The sequence below is a fragment of the Oryctolagus cuniculus genome, chromosome 15, assembly GCF_964237555.1.
Source record: "Oryctolagus cuniculus chromosome 15, mOryCun1.1, whole genome shotgun sequence".
In the NCBI taxonomy this organism is placed as follows: domain Eukaryota; kingdom Metazoa; phylum Chordata; class Mammalia; order Lagomorpha; family Leporidae; genus Oryctolagus; species Oryctolagus cuniculus.
Window position 1 is genome coordinate 32,910,580 of NC_091446.1, and position 19,705 is coordinate 32,930,284.

General features: G+C 46.0%; 2 protein-coding genes across 30 annotated transcripts in view; one reads left to right on the forward strand and one right to left on the reverse strand.

Moving 5' to 3' along the window:
- Positions 1–1,752, reverse strand: part of LCOR (ligand dependent nuclear receptor corepressor) — a 129,211-nt gene extending 127,459 nt beyond the window's left edge. For 4 of the 28 annotated variants that reach the window (XM_070057455.1, XM_051823448.2, XM_070057464.1 and 1 more), the window contains exons 1-3: positions 1,420–1,556; positions 369–442; positions 1–65 (exon numbers count right to left, since the gene is read on the reverse strand). In XM_070057455.1, the coding sequence (XP_069913556.1) occupies positions 1–46 (46 nt within the window). In that variant the 5' untranslated portion in view covers positions 47–65; positions 369–442; positions 1,420–1,556. Of the gene's footprint in view, positions 66–368; positions 443–709; positions 1,122–1,419 lie in introns of those variants that run through there. The other 24 variants (XM_070057458.1, XM_051823451.2, XM_070057468.1 and 21 more) reach the window with 18 other exon arrangements.
- Positions 1,753–2,097: 345 nt separating this feature from the next.
- PIK3AP1 (phosphoinositide-3-kinase adaptor protein 1) overlaps positions 2,098–19,705 on the forward strand; it is a 218,201-nt gene continuing 200,593 nt past the window's right edge. The window contains exons 1-2 of one of the 2 annotated variants that reach the window (XM_070057477.1): positions 2,098–2,236; positions 3,681–3,813. In XM_070057477.1, the coding sequence (XP_069913578.1) occupies positions 3,806–3,813 (8 nt within the window). In that variant the 5' untranslated portion in view covers positions 2,098–2,236; positions 3,681–3,805. Of the gene's footprint in view, positions 2,237–2,315; positions 2,455–3,680; positions 3,814–19,705 lie in introns of those variants that run through there. The other variant, XM_070057476.1, reaches the window with a different exon arrangement.

Genomic DNA, 19,705 nt, shown 5'->3' on the forward strand with positions numbered 1-19,705 from the left:
CGCATGAAATTGCCGCTGAATGGACACCAGAAAGCAGGATTTGCATAATTCCTTCCAACGAAACCCTGTCGGGAAGGAGGGGATGAGGGGCCCAAGCGAACGGGTGCAATCGCCTAGATTCTGCTGGGGAAGACCTGGTTCCCAAGGCTATTTCCCGGCGGGGGTGGGCGGGGGTGCCGGAATCCTGGGCCTCCCCGAGGGCTGGGCGTGGGGGACCGAGGACGACGAAAGGGCATTCCCCCAAACCCCGGCAGCAGCGGAGCCAAGACCGGGAAACAACAATGCTAAAGGACAGGAGAGGCAGACACAGGGACGGGCCGGGGCTAGGGGGCGGCGGGCGGAGCGGAGACACCACACGGGCCACTTACTTTTTGGAGGGGGGTTAAATATATGAGTTAAGCCCTTATGGTCCCGCCGGCCGCCGCACAGAGGGAAACGGGACCTTGGGAGAGAAAAACAGACAAAACACACAGCGTGAGAGGCGCAGCTCGGCCGCCCGCCCTCCCTCCTGCCCGGGGAAAAGCCACCCGCGGGCGGCCCGCGGCCCGGGAGGCGGGGGTGGGGAGGGCGGGCGAGGCGGTCCGCGAGGCGGCGGCTCCGGCCAATCCCGGGCAGCGGACGAGAGCCACCCCCGCCCGGGCTCCGCGGTCCGGCCGGTCCCACCCCCGCCTCCGCGCCGCGCACACACCGAACACAAATACGCACACACCGACCCGTGCGTCCAGGACCAACTCCCCGGCCGCCTCCAGCACCCGCAGAGGAAGTGCAGCCGCTGCCCCCCGCGGCCATGACACCCCACTTGGCTCCGTCAGGCGGACCCGGGGCCTGTGACAGCTCCGGCTCCCTCCGCCCCCATCTCCACCTCACGCCTCGCACACGCCCGAGCGCCGGGCGCCCGCCCGCCGCCAGCAGCGCGTGCACGCGGGGACGGGGCGCGCCGCCGCGCGTGGGGGAGGGGCGCACGGCGGAGGCCGGCGGCAGCCGGAGAGCGGGCGCGGGGGCCGAGCCGCGGCCCAGCACGCCCTTCCCTCGCGCCACCCCTTGTCCGGCAGCAGCGGCAGCACCGCGGGCCGAGACTCCACAAAAAGCCGGCAGCGGCCAGGCGACCGGCGCGGAGGGGGAGGGGGAGGGGAGGGGAGGGGACGGGCCGCGGGGGAGGGGCTCGCGCTCCCGCCCGAGAGCCCGCCCCGGGGAGGCGCGCGGAGGGGAGGGGCCGGCGCGCGCGCTCAACCCGCGGGAGGAGAACCCGCCCGGGGGTCGCGCGCGCTCGCACTCCGGGGGGTGGGGGAGGGGGCGCCGGAGCCACAGAGGGCGGGCGGGCCGGAGCAGCAATTGCCTCTGCCCCGGCTCCCTCCCCCGCCCGGGGCGGTCGGCGGCGGGGCGGTCTAGGGGCCGGCGGCGGCCGGGAGAGGGTCTCACCTACACAGTGAATGAGCTTGTGGCGCCACGAGTCCAGTTCTTGCCGAAAGCCGCGTCTCTCAACTGAGCATTGCTGCCGCCTACACACCCTCGCCATCTTCTGCCGCCCGCCCGGCCCTGCCTCCGCCGCGGCTCCGCGCACGCCCAGCCGCGTCGCCCGGGGCCGCGCACGCACCCGCGGCCTAGGCGTCGCGCCTCCCGCCGGGGGCGGCGCGGGGGCAGGCCCGGCCTCACCTCGCCTTGGCCCCGGCGTGGCTCCGGGGCGCCGTGGGTCCACGCGCCGGCCGGCCTGCACGCTCCGCGGCCCTGCGTTGCCGCCCGTCGGGCTGCCATCCTGGTCGTGCTGGGCCGCGGCCGCGGCCGCCCCCGCCTCCGGCTGCCCAGGAGGGCGCCTTCCCACGGCCGGGGCTCAGCCTCGCGCTGTCCCCCAAGGCCACGGCGGCCCCTTCCCTCCCCGGGGCTTTTTGTTTTTTAAACCAGGCCCATTTGTCATGTCCCACCTGCCTATCGCCCGACACCAACTGTTGCAAGTTCCGCTTAAGTGCGCCTCGGAACTTCTCGGCCGAAACTGCTCCTGCCGGAGCGTGCTGGAGAGGCAGGAGCAGGAATAAAAGCCCGGAGGGCCGTGGAGGCCCTGAGGCTCTCAAAGGTGAACTGGACGCAACTGTTAAGTCATTGGAAGACCTGGGCGACATCCGTAAACGAAAGAGAACGAAAAAGCCGGGAGGCTTTCCCCGGCAAGGCTGATCAGAGGCGACATTCTCAAGGGGTTTCAGGAAATTGTGGGAAAGAGGACGGTGGTCAACAGCAGGCTCAGGTAGAACTATTCAAAGCAGACTGTTGGAAAATGCCCTAATTCCGGATTTCAGCACAGGTCTGGAAGAGAAGCGTGTTCGATGAGGAAGGGGATTTCCAAGTACCTCCTGAAATAATCTCTCTGCACAAGGCACTGCCTGTGCTGCTGTTTGGTTTAAGCATTGCTTCACTGTTACTGGGGAGCGAAGAAAGAAGGATGGGGGAGCGAAAGGAGAAAAGGTAAAGGAGAAAGAGGGGAGAGGAAGAGGAGAAAAAACGAAGGAAAAGAGAGCCCTGTGCCAAAGGCCTGGTACCCTAGGATGCTGGCCTCATATCCCCTTTTTGGTTTAAGATTAAGGACAGCGCGTTTCTGCTTTCAGATATTTAAATGCAGACACTCAATTTTAATTACTATAGTGGATAAGCAATGTCCTTAAGGATCCCGTTGGTGTTTCCATCAGATCTTTTCAAAAGTTCTGGTTCCTGGTTCTCTGAACCATTCTCTCGTGGAATGGAGGAATCTATCCATAAGAGAGGGACTGGGTGGGTCCCTTGGGTAGGGCTGGTCTGAGTTGCTTAGGCAGAAAGAGGCTTGCCCCACCCCTCAATGTAAAATAATCCTTTTCGCAATTCTAGAAAGTCCACAGTATTTCATGGGCGAAAGAGTACTGTCAAATGGCCGGACTGTTAAGTCAGGGAGTGTCGAGTTTCTGTGCACGCAGTACTATCCCAGGGCCTGAGGAGAGAGGGGTGGGAGACGAAAGGCTGCCTGGACAACCGTCCTGTCCCGAGTCCTGGCACCACACCTTGCATCCCATCCGGAAACGTCCTTTCTTCACCGCTAGGTGGTGGGTTTGAGTCTTTTTGTAGCTTTTAACCGAGTTTTCTAGTTTTCTGTGATGGGAAGTAAGTTTCCTAAAATGTCCAGGGTGCGAAGAACAATGTAATTCAAAAATGAATTGATAATGAATGTATTCTCTAGTCACCCCACACAATTTTGGTGTAAAACAAACTAAGATTGATTCTTTCTCAACATAATATCTTAAAGAGTCTCAAGGAGAGAATCCTAGAGGTTTCAGAGGTCAATTCTAAAGAAAGCCATAGATTCTCAGATACGTGGCATAGAATTGGGAGCCCTGACAAATAAGGTGACTGACTTGACCAAGGCTGCAGAACTCCCAGACAGAGGGAGGGCAGCAAAAGCCATGAGATAAGTTTCCCAACTCTTCAGTATTATTTCCACGGTTTCACTTTGAATGCCAACCTCTACTCCACTTATTTTACCTTGGGAACCTACATATAATTGATCCCTTATAAAGGCCTTTTTGGAAGAAAAGATACGGAGGGTGATAATAGCTACTGTTTATTGAATGCCGTCTGTGTATGTTTAGCATCACTACATGATTTAATTCCATCTGAGTAGCAATGAAGGCAATGAAGTAGGTATTTTTTACTATATTTTCCAGGGGAGTTGTATATATCCATGTCCCAGGTCACATCATTAGCAATGGAAACCAGAATTCTATCCAAGATCACTCTGACTCCAAACCCTTCTAAGTTGCCATGGAAGTGGAAGCAGCAGAGATGATCCATGCCCAGGTGAGCAGTCGGAACACACATTCTAAGCTCCTGTCAGATGTTAGGCAGTGTCCTAGGTGCTGAGGACAAGCACATAGCAAAGTCCTAATTTGTGACCTGCATTACCTTTGGCCACCCTGGAAGGGGCCCTTAGCTATAAACTCTTTCCCCTTTTGAGAAGGGTTAAGAATACAACAGTTAAGAAAAGAGCACTTGGGGGCTGGTGCTGTGGCTCAGTGGGTTAAGTGGCTGCCTACAATGCTGGAATCCATACGGGTGCCAGGTTGAGTCCTGGCTGCTCCACTTCCCATCCAGCTCTCTGCTATGTGCCTGGGAAAAAGCAGTGGTGGTTAGCCCAAGTCCTTGGGCCCTTGCACCCAGGTGGGAGACCTGGGAGAAGCTCTTGGCTCCTGGCTTCAACCTGGTCCAGTTCCAGCCATTGCAGCCATTTGGAGTAACTCTTCCTTTCAAATAAATAAATATTAAAAAAAAAAAAAAAGAAAAACCTAAAACAGGGTGAGCTTGCTTATAATCTTGGTTCCATCTCTTAGGGGCTGTGTGGTTCTAGTCATCAATTTCCTTGTGTGAAAAGGAGGTTAACTGTACAAAATCAGGTTTTTGTGAAGGTGAAGGTGAAATGAAATGATCCACCTGCAGCTGCTGACATATTGTCAGCATGAGGTTCATGTCACATCTCATGATTAGGTTTCCCAAACTTCTGTCTACCTGCCCAGCATGCAGCATGACAGGAAACAAAGAGGCTTGTGCAGCTCAGAGTCAGTCTGTAAGAGTGTGAAGGAATGCCGGCCATGACCTTGGTCTTTGAAAACAACGTAGTCTGAGTTGTGCTCTGTAGCTCTCAGTGGGCTCCAGATGCCGGAAGAAATAGATTACAGAGAAACTGTAGTGGAGAAGGGAGCAACTTGTCTGTGAACTGTGAGTCTGGGTCTGTCTGGGTTAGACCCACCACTACCTTGTGTCAGATGAGGCGGAAACAGCAGGCAATAGGGAAATGACCTTAGATAAATGGGGAATTGGGGCCTTCCAAGGAAGGAAACATCCTGATGGGAGATTTTTAAAAATACGGTTGACTTCTAATGAAGTCTAGTAAGTAACAGATTCTTTTTGAAGCGCTTTTCATGGATAATGTGATATTCCTGACAACAACACAATCAATTATCCCCCCATTTTGTAACAATACATAGTGGTTAAGTACTTTGCCCAAGGCCTCATAGGTTATTGTAGATTTGGATTCAAACACAGGCAACCTGGCTGCGGAGTCAGCTATTGTACTATTTTGCCTCCAGTGCAACCAGGGGAAATGTGGAATGAGAGATGGGAGGGAGGCCATGTCAGTTGGTGGCTTGGTATTTTCGAGAAACTACTCATATCATCGTAACTTTTGCTTAGTGAAAGACTTGCAGAGTCCCTCTCTTCTCAGCCTGCCCTTGTTACTACTGGCCTAGAAAACTTTATGGCTTTACTTTATATTGTATGTATGTGAAATTCATTTTATCTCATAATTTTATTAATACACCATAAAATTCACTCATTTAAAGTGTACCCTTCAGCAATTTTTGGTATGTTCTGAGAGTTGGCCGCTTTCACTGAGAATTTTTCAAGATTCACCCATGTTGTGGCATGTATCAGGATTCACTTTTCATTGCCAAATAATATTTCATCATAAGGCTACACAGGAGTTTGTTCATTAATTCCAGTTGATTAGTGTTTTTACTGCTTTCAACATTTTGACACGAATATTACTGCTATGAACATTTGTGCACAAGTTTTATATAGACCTGTTTTCATGTTTGCTTTAATATGAATATGAATGTATTCCATATATTTTGAAAAAAATTTCAAATGGCTAATCACAATAACTCTCATGTCCTCTTCACTCAGATTCCCCAGTTTTTAATATTTTACCACCTCTCTCTATACACACACACACACACACACACACGTGATTTTGTTGTTACCTAGAGTCCTTTTGAGTAATCTGAAAGAAAACTAGAGACTTGATACCCTTTTGCCCTAAATATCCCGTGTATGTGTCCACAGCACAAAGAACTTTTTGACCATGGTACAGCCCTTCAAACCAGGAAATCAATGTTGACATAACACAGACCATCTTAACATTTAATTCAACAACATTCCAACTGGCCTGAAATCATATCCAGGAACTTACTTTAAATTTAATTGTCATGAATTTTCAGTCTCCTTCAATGTGGAAAATTTCCTTGATCTTTCTTGTCTTTTGTGACCTTGACAGTTTTGGGGAGACTAGGCCTGGCATTTTTTTAAAATATTTATTTGACAAGTAGAGTTATAGACAGTGAGAGAGAGACAGAGAGAAAGGTCTTCCTTCCGTAGGTTCACTCCCCAAATGGCCATCACAGCTGGCACTTCGCCGATCCGAAGCCAAGAGCCAGGTGCCTCCTTCTGGTCTCCCATGCGGATGCAGGGATCCAAACACTTGGGCCATCCTCCACTGCCCTCATGGGCCACAGTAAAGAGCTAGACTGGAAGAGGAGCAACCAGGACTAGAACCCGGCGCCTCTATGGGATGCCGGCGCTGCAGGTGGAGGATTAACCAAGTGAGCCACAGTGCCGGCCCCTAGGGTTGGCATTCTTTAAGCTGTTCCTTACCTGGGCCCATCCAGTGTCTGCTCATGACTAGGCTTAGCCACGCGTTTGGACAGGAAACCCACAAGACAGGAAGCTAGGCTCTTTCCAGGACCCCTCCTCACAAGGAGGCACTCAGTGTGAACCTTCCACAGCATCGTGATGAGAACTTTGCTGATCTGGTCAAATGATTTTCTCCACCCAAAATCACCCTTGCTTCCTTTCTACTTCATAAATATTTTGTGAGGAGAGAGTCTGAGATTATGCCAACACCCCATCCCTCACTAAACCCTCACATGCCAGGCTTAAAGTTCATGAATGGCTGGTCACTCATCACGATGATGGTCACATGGTGATTGTGTTTCCTTCATCCTTTCTTCTGCATTTACTAGTTAGCATTCTAATGGAAGGGAGGGTTTCTCTTGTCCCTTTTTACTTACTTGTTCAGTTTCTTACTGATCTCAGTATGGGCTTGTGGGCTCCTGTATCATTCAGTGAGTTGTAATGTATTACCATGGTTACTTACTTTCATTTTCAAATTATTCCTCATTTGGCCAGTGGGAACCCCTTCAAGCTGATTTCCTGGTCCTATTGGCATGGCTGCTTCATTCTATAAACATTTTCTTTTTTTTTTTTTTTTAAGATTTATTTATTTATTTGAAAGGCAGTTACAGAGAGGCAGAGGCAGATAAAGAAAGAAGAAAGAGAGCAAGAGGTCTTTCCCCAGATGGCCACAATGGCTAGAGCTGGGCCAGTCCAAAGCCAGGAGCCAGGAACTTCTGGGTCTCCCATACTGGTGCAGGGACCCAAGGACTTGGGCTATCTTCTACCTTTCCCAGGTCATAGCAGAGAGCTGGATCAGAAGAGCAGCAGCCAGGACTTGAACTGGTGCCTGTATGGGATGCTGGCACTGCAGTTCACAGCTTTACCCATGATGCCACAGCACCAGTCCCTCTATAAGCATTTTCTTATTTTCTGGTATAACTACATGTTCTAGGCTCACCTTGTATTTTTCTTGCCTCAGCACTGAAATCAGTTCTCCAAGGAGTTCTGGTTTCTTTTGATGGAGGATAGTATTTAGAAATCAAGATTTGGACTCTTGGGGTGGGCATTATGGCGCAGGAGGTTAAGCTGCCACTTGCAATGCTTGCATCTGATATCAGAATGCTGGTTCAAGTCCTGGCTACTTCACTTCCCTGCTAATGTGCCTGGGAGGCAGCAGGTGATAGCTCAAATATTTGGGTCCCTGTCACTCATGTGGGAAGCTCAGATGGAGTTTCTTGCTCCTGGCTTCAGCCTGACCAAGCCCCAGGTGTTGCAACTATTTGGGGAGTAACCAGTAGGTAGAAGATCCCTCTTTCTTTCTCTCTCCCCTCTCCCTCTCTCTCTGCCATTTAAAGAAATAAATCTTAGAATAAAAGTGAAATCTGGTTAGCACTATCCCCAAAGATATGTAAAACTATAACATAACTCAGAAAAAGTCCTGCATTGCTAGACTGATTCATGTTAAAAAATGGGCACCCTGATGAATGTTCATTTGTCTTTGATCTTTGCTACTCAAAGGTTACATTAAAGCATTATAATAAGGTAATGACCTACCCAATTAGAATGATAAGCACATGATATCTGGTTATTTACAGTTAATATAAGAGTAACCAAAAAATCATAAAAGACGACAGCATTTTCACATTAATAACAGTACTGTAAAACATATAGAAACTACATAAAGATATTTTGAATGAGATATTTTCCAAAAAACAGTAAAATAAATTTAATGGCTGAGATGTAACCAGTGTTAAGGTGCATGCATTTGGTCCAACAGTTAAGTTACCTCTTGGGACACCCACATCCCCTATCAGAGTACCTAGATTCAAGTTTCTGCTCCTCTGATTCTAATCCAGCTTCCTGCTAATGCAGCTTGCTGCTAGACAGTAGGTGATGGCTCAGGTTGGGTCCCTGCCGCCCAAGTGGGAGACATGGATTTAGTTCTGGGCTCTTGACTTTGATCTGACTCAATCCTAGCTGTTGCAGGCATTTGGCAAGTGAACTAGCAGCTGGAAGATCTTTCAAAAAAAAAAAAAAAAAAAAAAGGAAAGAAATAAAAATCTTAGAATATTTGTCTTTAATATACTTTTTGGATTTTTAAAGAAATTAGTCTCTTACATAAGCCTTCAAAAATCAAATTTGATGCTGATCTGTATTTACCAGAACTCATGATATTTTGTTCCAGTTTTCAGGAAAAGCAAACATCATTTACTATTGTCTATGTTAGATGACTGTAAGGAGTATTTTATAAAAGAATAACCAGAGAAGAGTTATTTATAACTAGGTAGCAATCAAAAGCTGTTTCCATGGAAAATTTGTTAGAATTTTTATGCTTGAAAAGTTGTAAAATGCATCTGAATTAGGCTAAATGAAAGTGTCTAAAAGCAAATGAAGTCCTCAAATAAATGTTTAACTAAGAAAAAAAAATAAGGTCACAGAAAGTACTTAAATGCCCTCACTGAAATTTAGTAAAAAATATTTGAAAATTTCCACTTGTTTATTTTCCTGTGTAACAAAAATGCCTCCTCAATACTGAGCAACCATTCTAATTATCTTTCATTTAATCTGTGAAAAGATTGATTATTCAGAGCTTACTATGGACTGACTCCAAATGACAGGTTGCACATAGTTGGCTTTCATTGGTCTGGATAGAGAATGTGCAGAGTCCAGAAGAAGTCCTGGGAAAGCAGTAGAAGATGGCCCAAGTCCTTGGGCCCCTGCACCCGAGTGGGAGACCCAGAAGAAGCTCCTGGCTCCTGGCTTCGGATCAGCATAGCTCCAGCCATTGCAGCCCTTTGGGGAGTGAACCAGCAGATGGAAGACCTTTCTCTCCCATCGCTCGCTCTCACTCTCTGTAACTCTACCTCTCAAATAAATAAGTAAATAAAATCTTTAAAAAAAAACTTTAAACAATTCTGCAGGATGGCACTATTTTTTTTTTAAGATTTATTTATTCATTTGAAGGCAGAGTTAGAGAAAGGGAGATAGAAAGAGATCTTCCATCTGCTGGTTCATTCCCTGAGTAGCTGCAATAGCTGGGACTTGGCTAGACTGAAGCCAGGAGCCTGGAACTCCATCTGGGTCTCCCTCATGAGTGGCAGGGGCCCAAGTATGTGGGCCATCTTTTACTACTTTCACAGGCACATTAGCAGGCAGCTGAATTGGAAGTGGAGCAGCCAGGCACTAATATGGGATGCTGGCACTTCAGGTGGTTGCTTAACCTGCTGTGCAATAATGCTAGCCCCAAGATGGTACTATTTTTTAAGTTTCATTTAAGAGATAGAGAAAATTGAACTCAGAATTTTGTTTGTTTTGAGAGGCAGAGAGAACAGAAAGAGACAGACTAACAGATGGAATTTTATCCATTGGTTCGCTTCCCAAATGCCCCCAATGGCCAGGACTGGCTGGGCTGAAGCCAGGAGCCAGGAACTCAAACCAGTTCTCCCATGTGGATGACAGGGACCCAACACTGAGCCACCACCTGTTGCCTCCCAGGGTGTGCATCAGTAGGAAGCTGGACTCTGGAGTAGGGCCAGGACTCCAACCCAGGCACTCTGGTGTGGGACATGTATCCTAGCCGGTAAGCCAAATGTCCATCCCATAGAGTTTAAATAATTTACTCTGAGTGAATGATTCACACAGCACTTAAGACACCACTTGGGACACTGTCAACCCAAATTGAAGTAGCTGGGCTTGAGTTCTAGCTTCATTTCCTATTCAAGCTTCCTACCTGGAAGCTGCCCTCCTACTGAGAGGCAGCAGGTGACAGCTCAAGAAGTTGAGTATTTGCCATTCCTGTAAGAGACCTGGATTGGGTTCCTGGCTCCTGCATTCTGCTTGCCCAGTCCAGGCTGTTGCAAGCATTTGAGGAGTGAATCAGTAGATGGAAGATCTATTTCTATATCTCTACCTTTCAAATAAAAATAGATTTTTTTTAGTTCATGAAAGATGTTCATCATCAGATGAATGAATAAAGAAAATATGGTGCATACACATGGATTATTTTCAGCTATTTTAAAAAAAATTTATTATTTGCAGCAAAATGGTTGAAACTAGAGGGCATCATGTTAAGTGAAATAAGCAAGACACAGAAAGACAATTATCACATGTTCTTCCTTATATGTGGGAGCTAAAAAAAGAGCTTGAAAAATTCCTATGTGTATCAGTTTTGTCAAACTTTGTTTTAAATCTTTGTCAAACAGATTGATAGGAATTATATACTATATAGTTTTAGTGATTTTGTGACTTTTAAAGTTTATTTTATATGAGTGAACTTGAACATCTTTTTATCAGATTATTATTTATAGCCTTTGCCTATTTTCCTGTGGAACTATTGTCATTTTTATTTTTCAGTAAAAAATAAACCTTTTACTATAATGTAAACTTAAATATAATGTAAATTTAAAATATATTATCTCAAAACCAGCAAGTTAAGCCACTGCCTACAGTGATGGCATCCCATATAGGTGCTGGTTGCTCCACTTCGTATCCAGCTTCCTGCTCATGTGCTTGGGAAAGCAGTGGAAGATGACCCAGGTCCCTGGGTCCCTGCCACCCTCGTGGGAGACCTGGAGTAAGCTCCTGGCTCCTTTATACAGCCTGGCCCAGCTCCAACCCAGTGGATGGAAGATTTCTCTCTCTCTCTCTCTTTTTTTTTTTTTTTTTTATTTATTTGATAGGTAGACTTACAGACAGTGAGAGAGAGAGACAGAAAGAAAGGTCTTCCTTCCACTGGTTCACCCCCAAAATGGCCACTATGGCCGGCGCTGCGCTGATCCGAAGCCAGGAGCCAGGTGCCTCTTCCTGGTCTCCCATGAGGTGCAGGGGCCCAAGCACTTGGGCCATCCTCCACTGCCTTCCTGGGCCACAGCAGAGAGCTGGACTGGAAGAGGAGCAACCAGGACTAGAATCCGGCACCCATATGGGATGCTGGCACCACAGGTGGAGGATTAACCAAGTGAGCCACAGTGCCGGCCCCCTCTCTCTCTTTTTTCTCTTGTCTCTCTCTGTAACTTTGACTTTCAAATAAATTAAATATTTGGGGAAAAAATAAAATTCATACAAAATACTTATTACCAAAAAAAATACCTTACTAAAGGTCACAAAACAGGTATGTGGAAGAATTTGAACTCGAGATATTTCAGTAATTTGATTTTTTATTTCTTTCACTGTAGTGCCTCACAAATCAAGGTGAAAGCTAGCTTGGCCCTGTATGTAATTAAAAGATAGATGCCAAACTTGCCTTTTATTTGGTCTATATAAATTAAACTCTATAATACTAGCATATAACAAATGCTTACCCACAAAATCTTTGAAGTTCTACATCATTTAATTGGAATTTTTAGGTCTTCAGAATATAAAAGCCAATGGGTTGGATAACACTTATTTTTCTTTAAATGTTTGTTTGTTTATTTTCATCTACTTGAAAGGGAGTGTGACAGAGAGAGAAAGAGATTTTCCATCCACTGGTTCACTCCCCAAATGCCCGCTACAGCCAGACCTGAGCTAGGCTGAAGCCAGGAGCCCAGAACTCCGTCCAGTTCTCCCGTATGGGTGGCAGGGGCCCAGGCACCTGAGCCATCATCTGCTCTCTCCAAAGATGCATTAGTAGGAAGCTGAATGGAAAGTGGAGGTGTCTGGTGAACCAGCACCTAGTAAGGGAAGTGGGTATCCCAAGCAGCAGCTTAACCCACTGTGTTACAACACCTGCCCCAAATAACATTTAGTTTTAAAAGATAATACATTAGGTCGGGTGCCATGGCTCATTTGGCTAATCCTCCGCCTCCGGCGCCTGCACCCCAGGTTCTAGTCCCGGCCGGGGCGCCGGATTCTGTCCCAGTTGCTCCTCTTCCAGTCCAGCTCTCTGTTGTGTGCAGAGAGTGCAGGGAGGGCAGTGGAGGATGGCCCAAGTGCTTGCGCCCTGCACCCACATGGGAGACCAGGAGGAAGCACCTGGCTTCGGATCGCCGCAGCGTGCTGGCCATAGTGGCCATTTGGGGGGTGAACCAACAGAAGGAAGACCTTTCTCTCCGTCTCTCTCTCTCACTGTCTAACTCTACCTGTCAAAAAAAAAAAAAAGATAATACATTAGAATATATTTAATAATTCGGTTAATCCACACTCTTTCCAAAAATAAATTTCTATTAATATTTTTAAATGTGTGATTTCTCATTGAAATACCCTTTCAAAAGTACAGTCACTAAAGTGGTATTATTCAGTATTCGTCAATATCTGAACATGATTACATATGCTTATGACTCCTGTTAGTTTGCCTGCAACAAAGGTCTATAATTTCTGCAGTTTTCTTCTTGAGCATTGTCTTGTTGATTCAATACCAGTTCTTCCCAAATCAATTGAAATGCAGAGGCAACAAATTCCAAAGTGCACACTGTGAAAGAATTGCAATACTGTCAATAAACTGGTACAACATAAAACAAAGAGCAGTTCATCTGTTCATGGAATGGGTGACATTTTGTATTCAAAAGAAAGAGAATAAGGGCACTAAAGTGATAAATGAGAGCTCTATGTTTTCCATGCATTCACTTTTTAAAAAAGAAAACATAATCTCTACAAGTTGCTTTACAGCTTATGTCACCTTAGTATAAAAAATTTCCCTCATGAAGATTACTCTGTACATCTCTCTGAAAACCTTTTTTCTCAGGCAGATTCTTCTTGACAGATGCTCTCGTAGATTCAGTATTAATGATGCCAGGAAGCTCTGCATGTTCCAAACAGATAATGATGTTGCTGCACAAATGCCCTTTCATGTTGTGTGACACTTAATTCTGACAAACTCGAGTGGTCAGTTCTGTGATCAATCACCCCTTCAGAAAGTTGAGGACCATAGTCATGGTTACACTTTGAAAATATATTGGACATCTCCTTTGCTGATCAACTTGCTTTGCTACATTTGAGAAATAACTGGATTCCTCTAGCACTTATTATCCACTTCTTTACAATGAGAAGGTTGAGTAGGGGTTCCCAAGTTCCCTTAGGTCACAGTTGTCTAAGTTATTAAGATTCATCAATGTCAGTTGTTTCAAATAATTTTGCACTTGTAGATTTTAAGAAGATACCCCAATATGTAAAATAGAATTGAAAAGTTTTAGTAATACATTCTGTAGTTTCTTAAGTAAAATAGTAGACTCAAGTCTGTAGGAACCTACACATTTTAATTTGATGGTGTGACACCTGCAAAATTTAAGGCATTTGTAATTTTCTAGGAGGAAGACAGTATATGAAAGAAATATATACCTGCCTTGTGGCAAAAACCATATAAACTAGTAGCTTCAATAGAAACATCAATTGGAAAACCCAAAACAAATAAACCACAACAAAATCTAGCAAAATAAGTTTTCAAACAAAATAAAAAAAAGTTGAAATAAATCTCGTGTGTCCAGTTACCAAGTGTTGTCCTATCAAAATGGCCTTTTGCAGGATTATTCCAAGAGAGATCTTCCATCTGCTGCCTCACTCCCCAAATGGCCATAACAGCTGGAACTGGGCCAGTCTGAAACCAAGAGCCAGGAGCTAGGATCTTCTCTGGGTCTCCCATGTTCGTGGTAGGGGCCCACACACTGGTTCAGAAGTGGAGTAGGCAGCACTTGAACTGGCACCCATATGGGATGCCAGCACTATAGACAGCAGGTTAACCCACTGTGCTACAGCGCCAGTCCCAGAAGTTCTTAATTTTAATATACGCTAATTTATCAGTTGTTTTTTGGTTAGTGCTTTTGTCTTTTTCAAAAAATGTTTTGCCTACTCCAAAGTGAAGGAGATGTTCTCTTCCAAGACATTTATTTTATCTTTCACTTTTACATCTATAGTATACATTTAGAATTGATTTTTATTAGCCATCTTAGGTAGGGATCAAGATATACATTTCTCCATATTTTTACCTTATTACCAAAACACTGTTTGGCAAATGTTTTTTCCCAACTGCAGTATAGTGTCATCTTTGTCATAAATCGACTACATATATTTTAAAAAGATTTATTGATTTATTTAAAAGAGATACAGAGGAGAGATCTTTTTTTAAAGCCCATGAATATTTCAGCAGAGCTGATGCTTTTTTTTTTTTTTACCTTTTCTTCTTCTTCTTCTTTTTAAGATATATTTATTTGAAAGGCAGAGTTACAGAGAGGCAGAGGCAGAGAGAGAGAGAGGTCTTCTGTATGCTGGTTTACTCCACAGATGGCTGCAAGAACCAGACCTGGGCAGATCTGAAGCCAGGAACCAAGAGCTTTCTCTGGGCCTCCCATGCAGGCGCAGGAGCCCAAGGTCTCGGGCATCTTCTGCTGCTTTCCCAGGCCATAACAGAGAGCTGGTTCGGAAGTGGAGCAGCTAGGACTCGAACTGGTGCTAATATAGGATGCTGGCATTGTAGGAGGCAGGGGCCTTACCCATTATACCACAGTCCCATCTCCACGAGGGAGAGGGGTTCCATTTGCTGGTTCACTCCCCCAAATGGCTTTGGGCCAGGCCAAAGCCAGGAGCCAGGAGCTCCTTCTGTGTCACCCACAAGAGTACAGGGGCCCAAGTACTTCGGCCATCTACTGCTTATTTTCCCAGCCACATTAGCAGGGAGCTGGATCTGAAGTGGAGCAGCCAGGACTCAAACCAGTACCCCTGTGGGATGCCGGCACTGCAGGCAAAGGCTTAACTTTGCCACAGTGCCAGCCCCAACTGTATGTGTTTTTCTTTCTGGTGGCTCATTTATATTCTGTAATCAAGTTTTCTTTCTTTGTACCGTATACACAGTCTTTTTTTTTTTTTTTGTAAGATTTATTTATTTATTTATTCGAAAGTCAGGGTTACAGAGATTGGGAGGGTGGGGTGGGGTCTTCCATCCCTGTTCACTCCCCAGTTGGCCTCAATAGCTGGAGCTGCACCGATCCAAAGCCAGGAGCCAGGAGCTTCTTTTGGGTCTCATATGGGTGCAGGGGCCCAAGGACTTGGACCATCTTCTACTGCTTTCCCAGGCCATAGCAGAGAGCTGGATCAGAAGCAGAGCAGCCGAGACTCGAACCAGCACCCATATGGGATGCCAGCACTGCAGGCTGTGGCTTTACCTGCTATGCAACAGCGCCGGCCCCATATACACAGTCTTAATCACTATCCCATCATTATAGTTTTTGTTAATCTAAGTTTTCTAATGTTTTTCTTCAAGATTTCCTTGGCTATTTGTAGCTTTTTAATTCCATCTGAATTTTAGAATCAACTTTTTTATTTATAGACACACACATACACAGCCCTTGCTAGGGTTTTGATTAGGATTGGATTGAATGTTTGGCTAATTTGAGGATATTGTCATCTTAATAATCATAAGACTTCTAATACATGACTATTTATCCCTCTATATATTTAAAATTCATCTCTATAATATTCTGTTTTCTTTTTTTTAAATTAGTTGGGCTATGATATACTCTAACTTTTTTATTTATTCGATAGGTAGAGTTACAGACAGTGAGAGGGAGAGACAGAGAGAAAGGTCTTCCTTCCATTGATTCACCCTCCAAATGGCCTCAATGGCCAGAGTTGTGGGTCTCCCACGTGGGTGCAGGGGTCCAAGCACTTGGGCCATCTTCCACTGTATTTCCAGGCCGTAACAGAGAGCTGGATTGGAAGAGGAGCAGCCAGGACTAGAACCAGCGCCCATATGAGATGCCGGCGCCGCAGGCAGAGGATTAAGCTACTACACCACGGCACCGGCCTCTGTCTGTTTTCTAATATGGATGTGTCATGTACCTTTAATTAGATTTATTCCCAAGAATTTAATTTTTTTTAAAGATTTATTTTATTGGGGCCGGCACTGTGACGCAGTGGGTTAATGCCCTGGCCTGAAGCGCCGGCATCGCATATGGGCGCCAGTTCGAGACCTGGCTGCTCCACTTCTGATCTAGTTCTCTGCTGTGGCCTGAGAATGCAGTAGAAGATGGCCCAAGTGCTTGGGCCTCTGCACCCACATGGGAGACCCAGAAGAAGCTCCTAACTCCTGGCTTCAGATCTGCACAGCTCCGGCAGTTGCAGCCATCTGGGCAGTGAACCAGCAGATGGAAGACCTCTCTCTCTGCCTCTTCTCTCTCTGTGTAATTCTGACTTTCAAATAAAGAAAATAAATCTTTTAAAAAATTTATTTATTTGAAAGACAGAGTTACAAAGAAAAAGAAAGAGATATGTCTGGTGGTTCACTCCCCAAATGGCCACAACAGCCATGGCTGGGCCAGGCTAAAGCTGGGAGCCTGCAGCTCTATCTGGGTCTCCCACATGGGTGGCAGGGCACACTTGGGCCATCTTCTGCTGTTTCCCAAATGCATTAGTAAGGAGGCTGATCGAAAATGGAGCAGTCTGGCCGGCGCCGTGACTCACTAGGCTAATCCTCTGCCTGCGGTGCCGGTGCCCCGGGTTCTAGTCTCGGTTGGGGTGCCAGATTCTGTCCCGGTTGCTCCTCTTCCAGTCCAGCTCTCTGCTGTGGCCTGGTAGTGCAGTGGAGGATGGCCCAGGTCCTTGGGCCCTGCACCCACATGGGAAACATGGAAGAAGCACCTGGCTCCTGGCTTCAGATTGGCACAGCGTGCCGGCCACAATGCGCCAGCCATAGCAGCCACTTAGGGGGTGAACCAACGGAAAAAGGAAGGCCTTTCTCTCTCTCTCTCTCTCTCTCTCTCTCTCTCTCTCTCTCTCACTTACTCTCTCACTCTCACTGTCTAACTCTGCCTGTCAAAAAAGAAAGAAAAACAAAAAAGAAAATGGAGAATCTGGCATCCATATAAGGTGCTAGTGTTGCAAGTGGAAGTTTAACCCACTATGCCCCAATGCAAGCCCCAAGAATTTGATTTTTTTTTTAATTTTAGAAACAGAGAGAAAAAGAGACAGAAACATACAAACAGAGAAAGTTACGTTTTGCTAGTTCAATCCCCAAATGTCTGCAAGGAAGCCACAAGCTGGGAACACAATCCAGGTCACCCATGTGGATGGCAGGAACCTAACTTCTTGAACCATCACCTGCTTCCTACAAGGGTGCGTATTGGCAAGAAGTTCGAATCAGGAGTGAGTGGAACCAGGAATCAACCCTGGCACTCAGATGTGGTATGCCAGTGTCCAACCAGTGCCTTTACCACCAGGCCAAATGCTTGCCCCGAGAATTTGATTTTTGATGTTCAAAATTTTAAAAATTGTATTTTACATTTGTTTAACACTGGTCCATCCATTGACATACTTTAAAAAAATATTTTTTGAGAGGCAGAGTGGACAGTGAGAGAGAGAGAGAGAGAGAAAGGTCTTCCTTTTTCTGTTGGTTCACCCCCCAGTGGCTGCTGCAGCTGGTGGGCTGCAACTAGTGCACCGCACTGATCTGAAGCCAGGAGCCAGGTACTTATCCTGGTCTCCCATGCGGGTGCAGGGCCCAAGGACCTGAGCCATCCTCCACTGCACTCCCGGGCCACAGCAGAGAGCTGGACTGGAAGAGGAGCAACCGGGACAGAATCCGGCGCCCCAACCGGGACTAGAACCCAGGGTTCCAGCACCACTGGCGGAGGATTAGCCTAGTGAGCCATGGTGCTGGCCAAAATTTTTTTTCATTTTGGAATAATTTTAGATTTTATAGAAAAGTTGCAAAGATTATACTACTCACTTACCATCATTTAATGTTAAAATAATCATAGAACACTTCTCAAAACTAAGAAATTAACATTGAAACAATACCATAGACTAAACTGTAGACTTTACTTCTATTTCAGTAGTTTTCCCACAAATGTCTTCCTGATCCACGGTCCGGTGAGGAGTGTCATATTACTTTTATCATCTTGTCTCCTCCAGTCTATGAATCTTTCCTTGTTCTTCATGACCTTGAGCCTTTTGAAGACTCCTGCTCAGGTGTTTTGTGGAATGTCCCTTAGTTTTAGTTTGTCTAATGTGTTCTCATGACTAGAATAGGGTTGGGGGTTAGCAGAGGAATAGCATAGAGGTGAGGCACCCTTTTCCATGCATGATGTCAGGTGGCACATGGTATCAGTGTGATTTATCACTGGCCAATACAAACTTGTACCTCTTCATTAAGTGATGTCTTCCGTATTTCTCCACTGTAAAATATTTCTCCCATTCTATAATTTTGTTCTCTGAACTCTGGATGGGGTTACTAAGGTCAGCCCACACCCAGTGGCAGTGAAATTAAGTTCTCCTTTTCAATCCTTCCCTAACATACTCCCCCTACAATCCTTGACTATTGATCTGTTTTCTGTTACTATACATTAGATTGCATGTGCATTACTTTCTGTCTGTGTATTTAATTCAGTATAGTTATTTTGAGATTAATTCATGTTGCTGATTGTATCACTAATTTCCTCCTTTTGATTGCAGAGTGGAACTATATTCTACGTATATACTAACATTTGCGTGTTAATTTATCTGTTGATGGGCATTTAGGTTATTTCCAGTTTGGATCTTATATTAATTTCCTGGAATCACTATAAACTATCACAGAATGGGTGTCGGCATTGTGGCCCAGCAAGTTAAGCTGCTGTTGGCATGCCCAGGTCCCATGTGGTAGTGCCAGTCTGAGTCCTGTCTACTTTGTGCTTCCACTCCAGCTTCCTGTCAACGTGCCTGCAAGGCAGCAGATGATAACCCAACTATTTAGATTCCTGCTGCATGGCAGACCCAGAAGGAGTTCCGTTCTGGTGGCTTCAGCCTGGCTGAGACCTGAATGTTGCAGGCATTTGGGTAGTAAATGAGCCAGAACTGGGTCAGGCTGAAACCAGGAGCCCAGAACAACATCCAGGTCTCCCACATGGGTGGCAGGGCCCAAGTACTTGAGTCATCACCTGCTGCCTCCCAGGCATATTAGCAGAAAGCTGGAGGGAAGCTGAGTAGGTGGGACTCGAGCAGGCACTCCGATATGGGATGTGGGTGCCCAAGCAGTAGCTTAACCCACTATGCCATTTCTTCTTTGACTGATGAATTATTTAGAGTTGTTTTGTTTCCAAAAATTTACAGTTTTTCTGTAGATTGTTCTGATTCTAATTTAATCCCAGTGTAGTCAGAGAACCTACTATATGATTTTAATCCTCCTCAATTTACCGAGATTATTTTATAACCATAATATAGTCAGTCTTGGGTGAATGTTGCATGTGCTCCTGAAACGAATGTGTTCTGTTGCTGTTATATGGAATCAAATTGGTTAATAGTGTTTTTCAATCTGCTATATTTTTACCTATTTTCTGTTAATTTAATCCACAAGGAAGAT